This window comes from Tachypleus tridentatus, chromosome 7 (genome assembly GCF_004210375.1).
Source record: "Tachypleus tridentatus isolate NWPU-2018 chromosome 7, ASM421037v1, whole genome shotgun sequence".
NCBI lineage: Eukaryota > Metazoa > Arthropoda > Merostomata > Xiphosura > Limulidae > Tachypleus > Tachypleus tridentatus.
The window spans coordinates 186,626,425-186,645,116 of record NC_134831.1 but is presented as its reverse complement, the minus strand read 5'-3'; the positions used below and the strand labels follow the sequence as shown (position 1 = coordinate 186,645,116).

Genomic DNA, 18,692 nt, shown 5'->3' with positions numbered 1-18,692 from the left:
ACAGAGACATATATGTAAGACTTACGTGACCCTAATGACATCTTAAGGATAATTGATGTCGGAAGTGAGACAGAAAATCCAATAGTCATACTTTACTTATGGGAGACATTATAGCTATTTGGCAGAAAAATAGTATAAACATCACCGATTTTTGAAATTTTCAAATTTGTTGAGTATTTATAAAGAATTAGCTACTAATAATACTCAATTTAAGTCTATAAACGGATTAAATTTTAAAGTAAAATACGAAGTAGAAACGGGAAGAACGATGGTCACATCCACTTTGACGTTGCATCGTATCGAAAACCACAGAGTGTTGTGATGTTTTCCTGCTCTTTCCTACCTTGTTTCCTTACTTTCTAGTGCTACTAATTCTATTTCCCCATTTTTATATTCAAAACATTTTATAGTGTCATATTTTTTGTGTTTGTTATTTGGTACTAAGTCTCGATAGTGACTGGCACAAGACCTATTTTTCTCGTAGTTTTTCTTAGAGCCATCTCTAGACATTTTCTGGCTTTTGTTGGTATCTTTATTATAAGCTTTTCTTACATCTATCCAGGGTGGCAGCTTTTTCTTTTGCTGGATTAATGACTGAAGCTTGTTTCACGAATAAAGCATTACTGTTGATAACCTTGAAAGGATATTTTAAAAACCACACTTTTTCAAGCATAGTATTTGATGTCTATAATTCACACTTAGTTTGAAAACAATGCAATGATAAATTATACAAATTATAATTATTTTTTCAGTCAATAGTGCTCGAGCAAAGCCGTGTCAGACTTCAGCAATGGTAGCGTGGATCCTCACGTAGGAAACTGCTTTGTCCACACAAAATTCTCGAGTCAGATGTATAGAACTAAAAACTCTACTTTGAAACGTTAGACCTTAGTTAAAAACCTAGATTTAGAAAGCTTATGTAATCCACACTTTTTATCTAATTAATAAAAGTGCAGGATGATCACGTAGTGCGTGCGCGTAAGCGATAACGCACTCGCATGTGATATGAGAGCTTGTTCTTTCTTGGCAACTCACGGAGCGAGTTCGTAATCATAGAATATGTTTGTTTGTTATTGATGTTGCATAATTATTATTCTCACAACCAAGGTGAAATCAAGAGAAACCAATATAGCCTAATACATTCATATGCATTTAGATTTAGATAACGTGAAGACAGAAGAAAGCTATATTTTCAACAACGTTAGACAGTGAGATTAAAAACTTTTGGTCTTGTAAATTTTGGTTTTTACTTTACTGACTTTCTCAAGTGTTTTTGGTGACTTTGTAGTTGGTTTGTCTGCTATTCAACAGTGTGTGTGTGTGTGTATAAAGTGATTATAAAGATTTGTTTACATGCTGTTCGCAGTTACCTTGAGATCTTAATTTGTACCGCACATCTGGCTCATTTGTACTATAAGTACAACTTATGATATAGTTACTAGCAGTCTAAGAAATCGCGAAAAGACAATAGGTAAATATGTTCCCTCTGTAAGTTTAAAAGACTTAAAACGTATGCATATTTCAGTACCTTTAACACATTTAATAAAGCTGTTCAAATGTGAGAACTGTTCCAGTGACTTTGAGTCAATGAGAAAAATAAAATAAGCCTGAACATCTATTTAGCTGGTTTTTATTTGTCTGTTTGCATCTTTAAATTATAGAAACATATATAGCAGGTAATATATATGTCTGGTATTGTGGGCTTGTTCTAAACAACCGAGAAATTGCACCTTTAGTGCTAAATGTTTATTTTTGACGACGTAAGTTTATGTCAATATCCTAACACAGACGAGTAAGTTCAAATAAATCTAGGAACAGACTTTTCTAGTGTTAACGTTACAGGATCAGCAGAGCTTTTCCAAGCTAACGTCTAGCCTCAACAAGCAATTGTGAGTGACTTTGAAGGACCTTTGCTTAGTATTTTGTCATTATTATTTAGTTATAGCAAATATACAGGGTGCAAACATCTGTGAAAGAGCAGTGTCAACTATTTCTTGTTTTTTGTTAATACAAACAGACAGGGTGCAAACACCTGTGAAGGAGACCAGTGTCAACTATTTATTTTTTCCTGTTACTGCAAACATGGTGCGAAGAATGGAAAAAAGTAGAACAGAAGTGAGATCCATAGGCCATTACAAAACATTTGAGACCTATAGATCGTTACTAAACACTCGAGGCTTATCGTTACCAATTAACGTTCGTTTTCGTTGTTTTCTAACCTATAGGACGTTACTCGAAATTTGAGACCCCGAGGCGGTACTCAATAACTGATACTCATTGTAAACCACTTCTGTACATTCGGAAAGAAAGCTCTCCAACAATACCAACAAAGGATTATTTGTACGTTTAAAAAATAAGGAAGAATAAGTAAGTCATAAAATAGCATACGAACGTATAGAGAGATATACCGAGACAATTACAATGTGCCTTATGATCGTCTTTTTCTTTTACACCACAAGAATTTGTTGGTTGTTTTGAAGTTTGTGCAAAGCTACTCAAGGACTATGTGCGCTAGCTGTCCCTAATTTAGCAGTGTAAGACTCGAGGGAAGGAAGCTAGTCGTCACCACCCACCGCAAGCTCTTGGGCTACTCTTTTACCAACGAATAGTGGGATTGACCTCGCGTTATAAAGCCACCACGGCTGGAAGGTAGCGAACATGTTTGGTGTGACAGCATAAGAAACACTTCTGACTTCAGGAACAATAAATACCACAATTTTCTGTTGATGTTTGAGACATCAAATCTATAAAGTGAATAAGTACTTATTTGTTTTTGAATTTAGCGCAAAGCTACAAGAGGGCTCTCTGCGCTGATCGTCTCCAATTTAGCAGAGTAAGACTAGAGGGAAGGCAGTTAGTTATCACCACCAACCGCCAACTCTTGGGCTACTCTTTTTACCAACGAATAGTGGGATTGATTGCACTTTATAACGCCCCTACGGCTGAAAGGGCAAGCATGTTTGGTGTGACGGGGATTCCAACCAGGCAGTCTTGGGTTTACGAGCCGAGTGCCTTAACCACCTAACCATGCCGGGCCATGTATAAGTGAGTGAGTTCGAAAAGAATTACGTTATTGATGAAAACGTCGAAGAAAACAAAGTGGAATAGTTGCAAATTAAAATAGGTTTATCAATAAACAGGAAAACTGTGATACCTAATGGGTCCATTTAACATTTTGTAATCTCTATGAGATAAGTGATTTCATGGTAAAACTTATTTTGGACTAGCTTAGATGCGATTCCTTTTCTAATGTATATTCTAAGACTAAACAAAACAATAAGGTGCATAAAACCGTAAAAAACAGTAATAAATGTAACAGTTCTAGCGATGATCGTCCCTAAGCCCTTCTTCAAAAGCCGGGAATGGTTAAGTGTTGTTAAGCGTATAGCTATAGAATGGGCTACCTGTGTTCTGGTCACTACGGGTATCGAAGTTTGAAGTTTAGCATTGTAAGCCTGTACACTTACCGCTGGGCAGCTGTAGTGTCGTGTGGAGATGATAAAGTATTATAAAAGACATTAGATTTAATTGGTAACCATAAATATGGTTACGTCATGAAATAAGTAACAAAAGACAAATATGAAACAAATTTAACGTGCTCGCCTTTTCAACCGTGAGGACGTTGTGAAGTTACAGTCAATCCCAATATTTGTTGATAAAAGAGTAGCCCAAGGATTGGCGGTGGGTGGTGATAACTAGCTGCCTTCCGTTTAATCTTACACTGCTAAATTAATGACGTCAGCGCAGATAGCTCTCGTGTAGCTTTGCGCGAAATTCAAAAACAAACAAAAGCAAAACACTTGTGATCTAAGTTATATTGGACAGATAAATAGGAGCTTATAAGTTAGAATAAAAGAACATCAAATTGCCGTGAACCAATTAAAACGGATAAATCAATTTTGGTAGCACATGTGGCAAATTATACACATGCTATTGACTTGGATAACGTTAAAATACTTAAGGAAATAACAGGAAAGATAAAGATAAGGGAACCTTTAGAAGCTTTAAAACATAAAATGAATATAAATAGAGATTTAGGTTCATGAGCCACGGAGGAAACGTTTTGGAAATCGTTGTTTTAACTGTTGCCATTGTAAACATGCAAATTATACACGTGCATTAGGTTTTATAAGTAACTTTATATACACACTATGTCGTTTATTCTCCTAATTATGGTGAAATTATTTCACCCGAATTATGTATAGTTTTTAAAATTTTTAACATATATTTTCAAGCTTTACAAACAAATTATTGTGCAAATAAAAAAAAATGTTGATATCTCGTTTTATTTATTTTAGTTAAAAAATACAAAATACAAAAAGTCCTAAGTCGGTTGATACAGCATTTTACTATTACATTGTCACGCACTAGTTATAATATCCATAATATAAATACCTTCCCCATGATTTGTATGACTTCTCAACCTGACATTATCTTCCCTGTATGACACCTCAACCTGACATTACTATGTCCTGACATCTCAACCTAATACTGTCTTCTCTATCTCCAAAGTAACACCTCAGTCTGACACTATATTCACTAACTCCAATGTGACACCTCAAACTGATACTGTCTTCACCTACTCCAAAGTGACACCTCACTTATCTTTACTAAGTCTCATTCTGACCTTATCTTCACTATGAACACAATTCACACATTTTAAAAGTCACAATAGAAATGAGTGTGACATTTTGATCACCAGTTTTTAAAATCCTACATAGCTTCCCGTGGAGACACTGCCCATAAAGGAGTTCTATTATTATAGTATAGATAGATCGTTATATGGTAATTTCGTGACCGATTCGAAATAACTGTGTTTAGTATTCTATGGAACACGTGAGGAACAGGGAAATTAAACAACACCTGAGGGATCTTCCTCTGACAGTTGACAAGAGTCACATTCGCCATGTATACTCCTGTATGTCACATTAATTAAGGTTCTACTTCATACAGTTGCCGGTTAATATAACCCAGTAAAAATCATTACTTAGATCTGTGTCAACACGGTCTAAGCCGTTTTTACAGAAGAAGGCCAAAGTTAAGAGAAAAGCAAATTTTGATTTATTTTTATACACTCTAACTGTTATTATATTCTACTCGTGTCCTGATATTTTTGTATGTATTGGCGGGAATAGTTACGCATCTATTATAATTGATACTCGGTTTCTGTCTGTCCTGAACATGCGCGCGCACTTTATTTCAATGGATTTAACTACACCTTAGTAGACATTTTGAACAACAAGGTATAGAAAGCTTATCAAATTTATCTTATGTGAGGTCGTAGAAAAATATTATAAGTCTGTCTACTGAGAGTATTAAGTAAACTAAGGTTTAGTCCTAACTAAACAAAAACACATAAACAAGTTAGAGTGTTAGTTTTTTTCTTTATCGAATATAGGCCGTACACAATGAAGGCTTAACCAGTGTTCGTCCTGAGACAAGTGGACGTATAAATGCCATCATCTATGTCTGCTGTTATAATGATTTTATATTACTTTAGAAATCCTGTACTTAAAGAAGTTCTACAACAATGAAAACACCATTTGTTTGTTTGTTTTTGATTTTGTTTTGAATTTCGCGCAAGGCTACACGAGAGCTTTCTGCGCTAGCCGTCCCTAATTTAACAGTGTAAGACTAGAGGGAAGGCAACTAGTCATCGCTACCTACCGCCAATTCTTGAGCTACTCTTTCACCAATGAATAGTGGGACTAACCATCACTTTATAACTCCACCACGGCTGAAAGGGCGAGCATGTTTGGTGTGACGGGGATTCGAATCCATCCTGACAACAAACGTTTTGCGGGACTCTGTAATCATATTTGTCTGTCTGTCCATTTCTTGTTATGTTTTAATGTAACAACAGTTAAGTTCATTTACTTATTTAATTTCTTATTTTTACTACAATTCTAGATATACAGATATTCGTTTTTCTTTTAAAATTCCTGTATTTGTTTACGAAAAAAAACGCATATTTTTCTCTTCCTCTCTACCCTAAACTTTGGACGTAGCCACATTCTTGTCTCTTGTACTGGACAAATGGAATAGATGAATAACAGAGAGAAAGCAACTTGAGATCTGAAATATCGAAGCAATTTCTGCTGTCGACGCGATAAGGCCACATTTCCCACGAAGTGCAGGCCTGACGTTACCGCGGATCGCCTCTTCTGTCCTTCAATGGAACCATCGAAACGAGCTGGGGCGAAAAGAAACTGTTGAAATAAGATGACAACCAATACAAACCCAGAAAACAGCTGCTGTCAGCCCGAACCCTTCGACTGGGTCGTAAATGTCGTCATTTAAGAAAAGTAAATACTACGTAAGATGTTCCCCGTTGAGACGCCGACATTTGATTGAAATCCAAATTTGAAAGATGACACATGCTATATATATAACCCAAACATGTTAACAAACGCTCAAAAGAGATCCATTTTCATCTAGAACCAAATCGAAATAAAAACGAAAGTCTACCCTAAACATAAAATTTCGTAAGACTAGAGAATATAGATTATAGAACATAGAAAAGATACTTTTATTGTCTTAACAATTTATATAAAAAAAAATTGAATAGACATAAGACTACATAACCCAGGATGGCCACATGGTTAAGGCACTCGACTCGTAATCTGAGGGTCGCTGGTTCGAATCACCGTCACACCAAATATACTCGCCATTTTAGCCGCGAGGGTGTTATAATGTGACGGTCAATCCCACTATTCGTTGGTAAAAGAGTAGCCCAAGAGTTGACGGTGAGTGATGATGACTAGCTGCCTTCCCTCTAGTCTTACACTGCTGAATTAGGGACGGCTAGCGCAGATAAACCTCGAGTAGCTTTACGCGAAATTCAAAACTAACTAAACCATAACAGTACATACAATATGTAAAGAAACATTCTATAGACTATTTTCATGATTTGATGTCTCATGTTAAAACATTCGTCAACCACATTTAGAAAGCAGAAGAAAAAAATTATAAAATATTACTTCCCCAAACGTATTTTGATATTTTTATTAGTTTAATTGCTACACGCTCATCTGCTGGAATTCCTATGCTGAATATTCTTGTCCTTTAATCCAATATATTTTTTATATAGTTTGCCTCAAGTCTTATCTTTTCAATAATGAGATTTTCTGGTTGTCTTTCACGGTTTTAGGTTTTGTTGTTTTTTTCTGCTGATATAAACCCATTTTGAAGACCTATCATTCTGCGGCAATATAAAGATTGGTTGATTAGAAACACAATAGATACACAGTAACCTTTTTAACGGTCTAGCCAAACCAATTATGTAGTGTACAATTGAGCGTCGTTAGCGCGTGTAGTGGTATGGATTGTTGTGTTCCACTTCTCGCAAGATCAGTTCCTAGGAGACTTCTCCCAAACACAGCGCCATCATCACTTGTGAATAATTAACATAATTGATTATATTCTCTCGAGGGAAAGTTCGCTCCGCGAAGCCAAATTAAAGGTGCATCTTTTGATGCAAGTCCTTGTGAAGTGGAGATACTAACAAAAGGGTGGATTTCTTCTTATTCCAAGAAACCGAAAGAACTGATTGTTTAAAGACCATCTCGTCTCGTGGAAACTACAACCTTGAGAAACTCTATTAAACTTCGTCACTCAAGCAGGCCCGGATTAAAACCGGATTCTTCCTAGGTTGGTAATTACCGGAACAATGAGTTCCTGTCTAAGGGAATCCTATAGCTCTCTACCACAGTTCCACATCTCGCTCTAAAGGCACGTGTACAAATGAAATATCAAAGACGTGTCTGTGATGTGACTTACTAAGCACTCTCTATTATACATGTCATTATAACCACGCGTATATTTGATATAACGTGTGGTTCTTTCTTACTGGTATTAGCTTATGGATTATACGTGTACAAGGAGGAAGTTGTAAGCCTAATCGATTAAGAATACTAAAATAGACCTCCAACTTACCCAACAATGTGTCCACATATAAAACCTGTAGTCATAACAGTGCTCTAAACGTACCAACATATAAAACCTATTGTCATAACAATGCTCTAAGTGTATCAATATATCAAACTGGTTGTCATAGCAATGCTCTAAATGTAACTATATATAAAACTGGTCGTCATAACAGCGCCCTAAATGTATCATTATATCAAGCTAATCATCATAACAATGCTTTAAATATATCAATATATGAAACTGGTCATCATAACAATGCCCTAAATGTACCATTATATTAAGCTGGCCGTCACAGCAATGCTCTAAATGTATCAACATATCAAAGTGGTCGTCATAGCAAATGCTCTAAATGTATCAATATAACAAACTGGTCGTCATAATAATATTCAAAGTGTATAAGCATCTGCAATTTGTTTTGAATTTCGCGCGACTCCTTTCAGGTAAAGTATTACGAAATTCAAAACAAATCAAACCATATATTACTTCTTAAGATGCCGGATGTTTAAATTGTACACAACTCGTTCATTTCTCTAGGTATATCTTATTTTTAGCTGCGGCACAACGGCTCATAAGACGGATTTAAACTTTTAGCTCATAACATCGTCATCTCTTGACCGATTTGAGATTTAATTATGGGTTTGGTCTCAGGAGGTCAAACCCTTTCGACTGGCGTATTTGACTGCGCCCAAGGCCTCGCAGATTAACGTACTCTAATCTTGCCTAAAATAATTTCAATTGGATGGTAGGTTGTTTGTTTGAGATCCTAAGGAGTAATAAAATCCAATCGGGTACAAGAGCACCCCACCCTTGATACTTCTCGCGCACAAAAATATATCTGATAAAAAAGGGGGCTGAACAAAGTATCATAGGGAAATTCACTCTAATCCTGCCTAAAATAACTTCAAGTGTCGCGGCCACTGAGGATTCCATCTTGTTTTCATACAAGTAAGCTTTCGATAAACACACTTTCAAAAATACTAACGTGTTTAACGTGTAAGCAACGTTTTCCGATCTGGTGGGAAGGTCGGATGTATAACTTAATACTAATTTCAGTCGGTAAGGGCTTGCATCCTCAGTTACGGCTTGTGTTCACCATCTAAATCTAAATAGACATAATCTCTTCTACAAAGACGTGCGGCCGCCCCGCTATTACAAAGGTAAAGTCAATAACAAAATTAAAGTAGACTTTCTGACGTAGTACGATATCGAATTCATTCCATTTACTTCATTAAGTGTTCTTCGGAGGTCACCGAGAGCCCTTGGAGTGCTTATCAAGTAGGCACGCATTCAGGCGTTCCTCGCGCTTCATGTGCTGCGTCTGTCTGTTCAAACAAGTGATGAGCTCAGTCTATCGAATCTCGTAGAAGCGCCGCTCACCGTATGTCGTCCTTATTTATTTATAACGTAGTGAAAAGAGGGTTCGGTCACCTCGTTGTGATAATGTGGTTACTTCGGAGAGGATGTACAATATGGCTACATTCATAGCGAAGCTCTCCCGAACCCACGAGCCTGCCTAGAACTACTTGTAAATAGCGCTTCTATTGGACAATTTAACCAGACACATCACTAGATTACAACAGTAAGTCTGATGAACACAGAGTTATTTGTGATTAAAAAATGATTAAGTTCAGCAGTGCGCTAAGAGATGTCAGGAATCGAGCTGGTAAACAGTAGTCATAGCAGAAAGTTAGATTACCTATACTGAGCATAGGGAAAGGGGAGTTGCCCCTAGAGATTCGCTCAGTGACAGGTGTATTATACCCCCGTTACACTGGTGGAAGTCCAGTCAGCACGAAGAAACGTTGGCGTCCCTGCATAGCACGTGACAAGCATTGTGTTCATTACTAATGCAAACACGAAGTGCTTTGCTGGCTCAAGTCATCCGTCCATTCAACACTCATCCACATGTGATCCCTTTGAGAAAATGCTAGATAGGTACATAGAAATCATTAGTTCTTTTTCAGACAATCCAAAAATATGGAAGCGTAGATAGTTTAGCTGCTTTGCGACATAAAAAAAAACCAACCGACCAACCAAAAGATGTGATATGGAATGTGCACTGTGACCAAAAGATACAGATAACGTGAATTACTACTTCAGTTAGTTATGTGTCTTAATTTGTATTTATTCGAACAAGTGCAATTTAAAATTAACACAATGTGTTAGCTTGATGTTTTATTAAATGTTTATGCCAGTCTTCGATGTCATTATGAGGAGTTATTTCTGCAAGGTTTCAAACTGTTCTATTACAAACGATTGCCCTCACACATGTCTCATGTGCTGGTAGGAGGCTGACGCCAAACTCACTGATCTGTAATGTGAAATAACCCCATACACATTGATCAGTGATGTGAAATAACCCCATACACAGTGATCTGTAATGTGAAATAACCCCATACACATTGATCAGTGATGTGAAATGACCTCATACACACCGATCTCTAATGTGAAATGACCTCATACACGTCGACCTGTAATGTGAAATGACCTCATACACTCCGACGTATCCAATATGGTTCGTTAAGCTAACGTGTTCATACGAGTTTATTATATTTTATCCGAGTCATCACCACTGTTCCAAACATACGAATAAATACTTACATCTTTTCTTCGTACTCTGTTAGTCAGGTATATAGCATATCTTGAGTATTTTGACTACAACATGTCTCATTTCCAAAACAAGGAAAGGAAAGAATAGAACATTTTGCATGCTTGATAATAATATATTATGGATCATATCACGTCGTTTAAATTTATGACTATTATTTAATTCATGACGTTAGACTCAAAAAACCATTTTAAACCAGATATAGACGCCCTTACGACCCGAGTGCTTTTGAAATGTGGACAAACTCGTACTGCATATTAAAAGACTGGTTATCTTGCACTGCTAGGCCTACCAAAGAATTTCGTCATTGTTAAGTTTCGTGAAGTGACAAAGTAGTCGTGAATATTGTATATAAACTAAGTGGCATTGTTAGTTGAAAGGACTCTATTAATGCTTAATAGGGTTTTAGGTGTGTTTGTTTTGCTTGACAATCGACAGTTGCTGTTTTATATTTTAAAAGGCAAGGTCGAAAGGTAAAATCAGTTATCTTCGAAACTGTTAAAGCACTAAAACTTAAAGTTCTCGTACTAGGTTTATTTTTTATAGTTTGCCATTGGCCCTGACGTTTACTTCCCCCACCGTCAGTGACTGACATCATTTAACGTATTGAGGATCGTGAAATGAGAAGAACCTTTTGAACTGCCCGGAGAGGTCATTATCTTGATAGTCCAGCTGGGCCCAAACGGTCACGCCTAGTGGTTGCTGTCGGTTATAGCTAGGGATATAGAGATTGTCCCCCTACCCCTCTTCCCCCAACGACAGTGACACTGTGCTAGATCTGCTCGTCCGTTCATAAGTTTGAACTTCTGCCTGTGTCTAGTACTACTATTAATTGTTTCTTCAAATTTATCTTATCGACGATTGGATATCTACACGCACAGTGAAATCCATCTATGACGTAGTGTACCTTATACGCTTATCAGAGGTTTGTAAACGTTTGATACTAAAATGTTACCCTTAGACGTTAAAATTTTCATTATTCTCTGTTTCGAAATAAAGTTTACCGAACACTGCTTTGTTTTTTATAGAAATAGCATCATAAAACGTTTTAATTAACTGCAACACCAAATTATTTTGTGTAGAATTCGGTTGTATCAGAGAGTGCACTGGCACTATCTATGTATGGGTGGCACGGATGTCCATATCAAAGCAATACACAAGTCATCTGGATTTACTTTTCTACAAGTCACCAGAAGCTAAATGTGAAAAGCTGCCTGGTGTATGCCGCTTTTCAGCTATCCAGAGCGTCCCAAAGTCGAAAACACGTGAATAATTCAAGCCGATTTTTTTTTTACTTTCGTTCATCAACATCTTTCTTCACCTACCTGGTTCTATCAGTAGCTATAATTGTATCATCATTTGATGGAACAAAACAGTCGTGACGATATTTGATTACCTGTTTTACTATTAGTCTAAGCAAAATGTATAAGATTTAAAATCACATTTTATAACCTAGTAACTTACGTACATCATCGTATAAAAATTCAGAAAATAAGAATTAGATGAAAAAAAGTCGCTAAGTAACAAAACTGTGCAGAGCTGGTTACTGAACTTGAAAAACAAACGACAACAAAATGAACCAAACAAGATAAGCATAGACATGGACATATCACTTGATCAGGCTGATGATCACAGAGCAAACTAAACCATCCCGACTTTACATGAAGAATAAAAGTTTTACGTTACTGGCTTACTAATTGGCAGATAGCCCGATGTGGCTTTGCTAAAAAAAAACACACATCTTACTGGTGAAAGGAATAGAACCAAAATTTCCAATCGTAAAATGTTAATATATTATAAATAGTAACACATGTGGTATTTTGTTCTATAGTTAATTGAAGGAAAGGATTAAAGATGATGAAAACTGAGATTTCAATACCAAGCGATAACGAGAGCGCAGAGTTTTGCGGTGAAGAAAAAAATAATTATGTATTTATCAACAATAATCCATTAATAGAATAAGTAAGCATAAGATATGGTGTTTAACTGGTTTTTAACTGACACCACTGATCATATGATAGTTTTTCAGCTCTGATTAAGTTTACCTGTAAAACGATCAAAAGTGTGGTGTCCTTTAAGACCATTTATTATCGTCCCAGAACTTACAGTTACACCACAGTTATAACGATAGTACTCAGCGATATGAGGTTTCTGATTATTCCAAGCCGAGAGAAACACGTGGCTCTCAAGAGAACTCGATACTTCATTCTATCAGACTTAGAAAACTCTCTTAACTTCGGACTCGAACATTCTATCCCAAGATCGTCGGAACCCGTTTCGATCTGTCGTAACAGCTAAAGAGGCCACGTGACTGATATTGAGTGCTGTCAGGAATTTCAGATAATATCCACTTTGGTCGTTTCTCGTGAGCTTCGTGATAACCTCGATATCTCGTTCATGTTTCCCAACCAGTTGACACAGACGAGCAGTGGAGTATTACCCGTGATTTTACTTACCAGTATCTTTGACAGTAATAAGTTTCTAAATACATAAAGAGTGTTATTGATAAGATAAAGGCATTCCACTTTCTTGTGATTTCAAAATGAGTTTTTCTTTTCAAAATTTTGAACGTATGTTGATAAAGAAAAGAGATTTTGTCTAAAGAGAACTGTTTATACGATCTGTGATATATAGCTCCAAAAGTAAATCATACAATTCATATGATAATGAAAAACACATTCAAAGAATTACGACAGTCGTTCACTTAATGTGTTCACTCTATTAGTGGTAACTTATTACACAGTTAATTATAAAGGGCTCACTTTGTCCTATGATTGATTTTAAAAATACTCAGTAGTTTGTTCATTAAAACATCTGCATTCTTCATAAATTCAGAAAATGATTTGTCAAGTGTCACACTATAATCTAAGTGTAGTACATTTTTTAATTATTCATTGGATATTTACAGCAAACAAAAAGACGCATGAGGATATCTAGTTTTCAATTAAGACCCATCTAGTTCCAGAAATTGTGTGAGGCTGTTTAATTTTTAATTACGACCCGTCTATCTACAGAAATTGTTTGAGGCTGTTTAGTTTTAATTAAGACCTGTCTAGTTCCATAAATTATGGAAAGCTCTTTAGTTTTTAATTAAAACTTGTCTAGTTCCATAAATTATGGAAAGCTCTTTAGTTTTTAATTAAAACCTGTCTAGTTCAAAAAATTGCTTAAAACTGTCCAGTTTTTAAAGACCTGTCTACTTCCAGAAACTACGGAAAGCTGTTTAGTTTTTAATTAAGATCCGTTCAGCTCCGTAAATTGCGTAAAGCTGTTTAATTTTTAATTAAGACCCGTTTGGCTCCAGAAATTGTGTGAGACTGTCCAGTTTTTTTTTAACTAAGACCAGTCTAGTTCCAGAAATTGTGTGAGGATATCTAGTTTTTAATTAAGACCTGTCTAGTTCCAGGAAGTTTATGACTCGTCTTGTTTTAGAAATTATGTGAGGTTGTCTAGTTTTCCAGGTAAGAACCATCTAGTTCCAGAAATTGTGTAAGGCTATCTTGTGTCTAGTAGAATTTAGGTTTAGTAAGAGTACAACCGATGTTTCTCAATATCTACGATAACACAACCAATGTTTTTCAGTATGCATGATAACACAACCAATGCTTTTAAACATGTCTTCCTGAGTTGTTATTTATAAACATTGTTCCTTTTCTAAAAATAAACTTAAGACTCTAACGACGTTTTAAATCTCCAAATCGAACTATGAAGAATTATAAACGCAATAAGTTGTATTGTTTAGTATTTGTCAGTCCTAGAATCAATACATCATATTTGTAGCTGTTTAACTTTATAATAGTTAGAACAGCACATTTAAGCACACCCATAGCGTATAATGTATTTTTAGTTTTACTTTATATGCAAATATTAGTATCGTATTTCTTGCCACACCGTATTAAAAAATATTAAGTAATAATAAGAAAATTGAAATATTTTCTCAAAAGGTATTTAAATTATGTATAAATAATAATTTCTATGCAGTTATGGGATTTAGTGCAGAGTAAAAACCTGGTGAGCTTTGAACAAAACGTGAACCGAACAAACCCAACTGGTTCACGTGACGGGCTGCGTATCCAAGATTCTGCAGTTCGCGTCCAGTTACCGCAGAAATGAGTCTCGATCAGAACTTCAAGCCGGTAGGTGCGTCGTAAGAGTAACGGTGAAATCCTACTATTTGATTAGACTAGCCCATACATTAGCAGTAATTACTGTTGACTACTGCCTTCAACATAATGTATCACCACAAATTAGGAACATCTCTCACAAATAGCCTTCGAGCTGCTTCACGCGAAATTCAATGTACAACTACATAATTTTGACTTTCACAGCGTCTTTGAAACTGTGATTAAAACGGATGGTAAAACAAACGTAGTTATCCCTTTGAGTAAAACTCCGAGGTATGGTATCAACTTCGAGATGTGATGCGCGAATTATGTTACGGTAAAGATTAAGTATTGGTCTAATTCGTCGCCGCATTAATGTATTTTTTATGCAGTAATAACAGCCCACGAAAAGAAACATGTAATTTTTGTTACTCACCGGTCGATAATCACTGGATCCGAGGGGGTCTCATTTCTGTTTCCACAGCTCTTCTTGTCACAACAGCGGCTGCACGAATGGAACAAAGAACAACCAATAGGAATACACAAAAAACATTTTCTATCCGCACAGCACACATTTTCAAACCCTATGATAAAGATAATTCTTAAGTACTTATTTGTATTTGTTATTTCCATAAGTTTCATACATTGAAAGTTTAAAGTTTATTTTCTTGTAGATACAAAGCACTTTGGGAGTGCTAAAAAAACAACCCTGTATTTTTAAAACTTCGTGGTCTATTCTGGATAAAATCGACTAAAAACTTTCAATAAAACACGTTTTAGAATATTTCACAAATAATAACAATGCAAATTCTGGCATAGGAAAAGAAATAATCTATTAGAGAACTAGAGTAAATTAACGTAGGTTAATAATTAGTTTAACTGCACTGCACCTGTGAGATTGTATAGCTAAATGAATTGCTGAGAAAAAACAATCAACTCACTAGTAGCTCAGAGGTACGTCTAAGAACGGCGTATAACACTTAAACATCAGTTACAATATTTGGGGTGAGTACAGCAAAGATAACTGTGTAACTTTCTGTTTATGAGCGATCAACACCGATCGTTTAATAAACCAACTCAAGAGACCTCTGCAGTGTCACAATATTAATTGTAGGTTTACTTTTATGTAACAAATTCTAAAGTGAAATATAATTCAAAGGTTTAACGCACCAAGCAGATGAAAACCATTCTCTAAATTACAAATACATGCATCTCTCCAAGCCCACATATCGACGAATAAAACAACAACTGCAAAAACAATACCCTTGTTTGGGTTTAAACCAGCCGTCTGTGTTGAGGACTTTTAATGTAGTTAGTTGGTCCATCTGCTTAAAACACAAAATAACCTTACTGGAGTTTAAACCAACCGTCTGTATTGAGAACTTATTATAGAGGTCAGTTCATCAACCAAGAAAACTAAATGCCCACTTGAAGTAAAAATATTTCTCAGGACGGCTTTTACTAATAAATCAGAGAACAACGTTTCGATTTTCTTAGGTCATCTTCAGGTTAACAAAGAGAGAGTTTGCAACTGACCCATGCCGGGCACATGTCTTAGGGACGAGAGTGTAAACAGGTACGGAATTGTAGGTGGCGTTACAGTTAGTTGTTAGGTTATTAACTGGTATAGGTATAAAGGAGTTTCTTTATATTGGTTTAATTTTAACGACATCAATACATCTGTTAAGGAAGCAAATAAAAGTATATTACTTCGGGGGAAAGATTATAAATAATGAAACTTAAGCAAAGAATGTCTGGAAGCAGATTATGTTTACTGTCCTTATTTTTCTAGGCGATTCTTTGGAACAAAATATCGACGGATAGCAAAGTTTGTTTGCAAATTACTTTCCATCGAACTCCTTTGGTTCTTGCTGCTAGTTAAGTGGTTAAAAGATATATTTGTGTGCTTATAACCCACATAATTTGGAGTGTGAGTACATATAACTAAGTAAGAGTAGTCACCTTGTAAAGGGGTCTATCATTGTGGTTATAAGTTATCATGTTTTATCCATTTCAGGAATGATGTGGTTTTAAACAAATAAACGAAGCTGGAAAAGAAATGGAACCCAGATTTATATTTAGCGTTATTATTCTTATAATTTTGAAACTGTTACCTGTGTTTGCGTCGTAAGTTAAATTTTCGTGAATATATCTATGTGTGTATCTAGAAGCCACTGTATTATTTTTAGATACTTAAGAACGAAAGTTTTGGTTTTCATAGTTTATTACATTTTCATTTATGTTACACGAAGATTCAAGTGTGTTGTCTGAAAAAAATACCAAACATATAGATTTAAAATGTCGTGCAGTTTAAACGGCAGACTTAGAAGAGACCTCGTGAAACAATTAATATATATATAGTGGTGAAATAAACCAAAATAACAAAACTGAACGATAGCAACTAAAGCGGTTCTGGATCAAGGATCACAGATAAGGAATGAAAAAGAACAAATATGGACAACAATTAAGGACAAAGCAGAGCGAAATATAATAATTATAGCATCGAGGAAGACGACGATCAGAAGTTACAATTAAGATATAGAAAAGAACAAAATACTTTATACTGATAGTGAATATGTAATAAGGTTAAACATAAACTATTGAAATAGAAGTAAGGAGGTTAAAATTAAACTACTGAAATAGAAGCACGGGGGTTAAAAATTAAACCATTGAAATAATAGTATGGAGGTTAAAAATTAAGTTAATGAAATAAAAGTACGGTGGTTAAAATTAAACCGTTGAAATAGAAGTACGAAGGTTAAAATTAAACTATTGAAATAGAAGCAAAAAGGTTAAAATTAAACCACTAAAATAGAAGTACGGATGCTAAAAATTAAGCCATTAAAATAGTTGTACGGAGGTTAAAATTAAACTACTGAAATAGTAGTATGGAGGTTAAAAATTAAATTACTGAAATAGAAGTGAGAAGGTTAAAAATTAAACTATCGAAATAAAAGTATGGAGATTAAAAAATTAAACAAATAGAATTACGGAGGTTAAAATTAAAGTACTGAAATAGTAGTACGGAGTTTAAAAATTAAACTACTGAAATAGAAGTACGGAAGTTAAAAATTAAACTACTGAAACACAAGTACGGAGGTTAAAATTGAAGTACTGAAAGAGAAGATGGAAATTAAAATTAATATATTGTAACAGAAGTACGGAGGTTAAAATTAAACTACTGAAACAGAAGTACGGAGGCTAAAATCAAACTATTGGAATAGAAGTATAGAGGTTAAAATCCGAAATATAATATAATAACAATCAAAGTTCTTTGAAAGTCTGCGTAAAGGAGATTAATTCATATTTTCCCATGTGATGTTACCATTACTCATACTTAAGTTAAGTTCGGGGTCGCATCAGTGTTACTAAGTGATGAGATAAAGAATATCTGTTCTGATAAACTTATTACAATATTTTCACCCACAAGAAACCTTAACAGTTTACGACGAAGAAGCTGTTCCCCTCTTAATTTCACCAGTAGCTGAGCATTACGTCTGAGACATCAGAATCAGACAAGTTTCGATACCCACTAGATACAAGCACAAACAATATAGAAAATGAAAATACTACCATCATTCGTTATATTCCAGAGGTGTATAGATTAGATATGAACATTATCACTGAATAAACAACTCTCCTGTTTTAGTTACATATTAGATTTATATTTCGAAAAATACCATACAGTAAAATGCTGTCCCTTTCGCAAATCAGAAGATCCTGATTGGACAAAATGTTCCAATGATCTATATTTATATATATTACCCTTTGATTATTTGATTAACTAGTTGTTGTTTTTTCAAATGTGAAAGTAATTTTGGCACAAACCGTGCATTGACATAGAATATTGTATCGATGAAATGAAATAAAACTATATCCGGGAATTTCTTAACGTTTTAACTGTCATCCGGGTCAATCAAGTGACACAAATATAAAGCAGAAGCGACGTCAGTTAATTAAATGCCATTAAAAGGCTTTTGTTATTCTTTTCGAGCTCTTTATAACAACGTTCGTAGCTTAATATAAACAAATGTTACGGGAAGGTCATAAAA

The 18,692-nt window shown here is 35.2% G+C and overlaps 1 protein-coding gene across 2 annotated transcripts in view; it reads right to left on the bottom strand.

Moving 5' to 3' along the window:
* LOC143257504 (transcription factor collier-like) overlaps positions 1 to 18,692 on the bottom strand; it is a 133,263-nt gene that overhangs the window by 56,894 nt on the left and 57,677 nt on the right. For both annotated transcript variants that reach the window (XM_076516278.1, XM_076516277.1), the window contains exon 6: positions 15,077 to 15,145. In XM_076516278.1, coding sequence (XP_076372393.1) covers positions 15,077 to 15,145 — 69 coding nt within the window. The remainder of the gene's footprint in view (positions 1 to 15,076; positions 15,146 to 18,692) is intronic.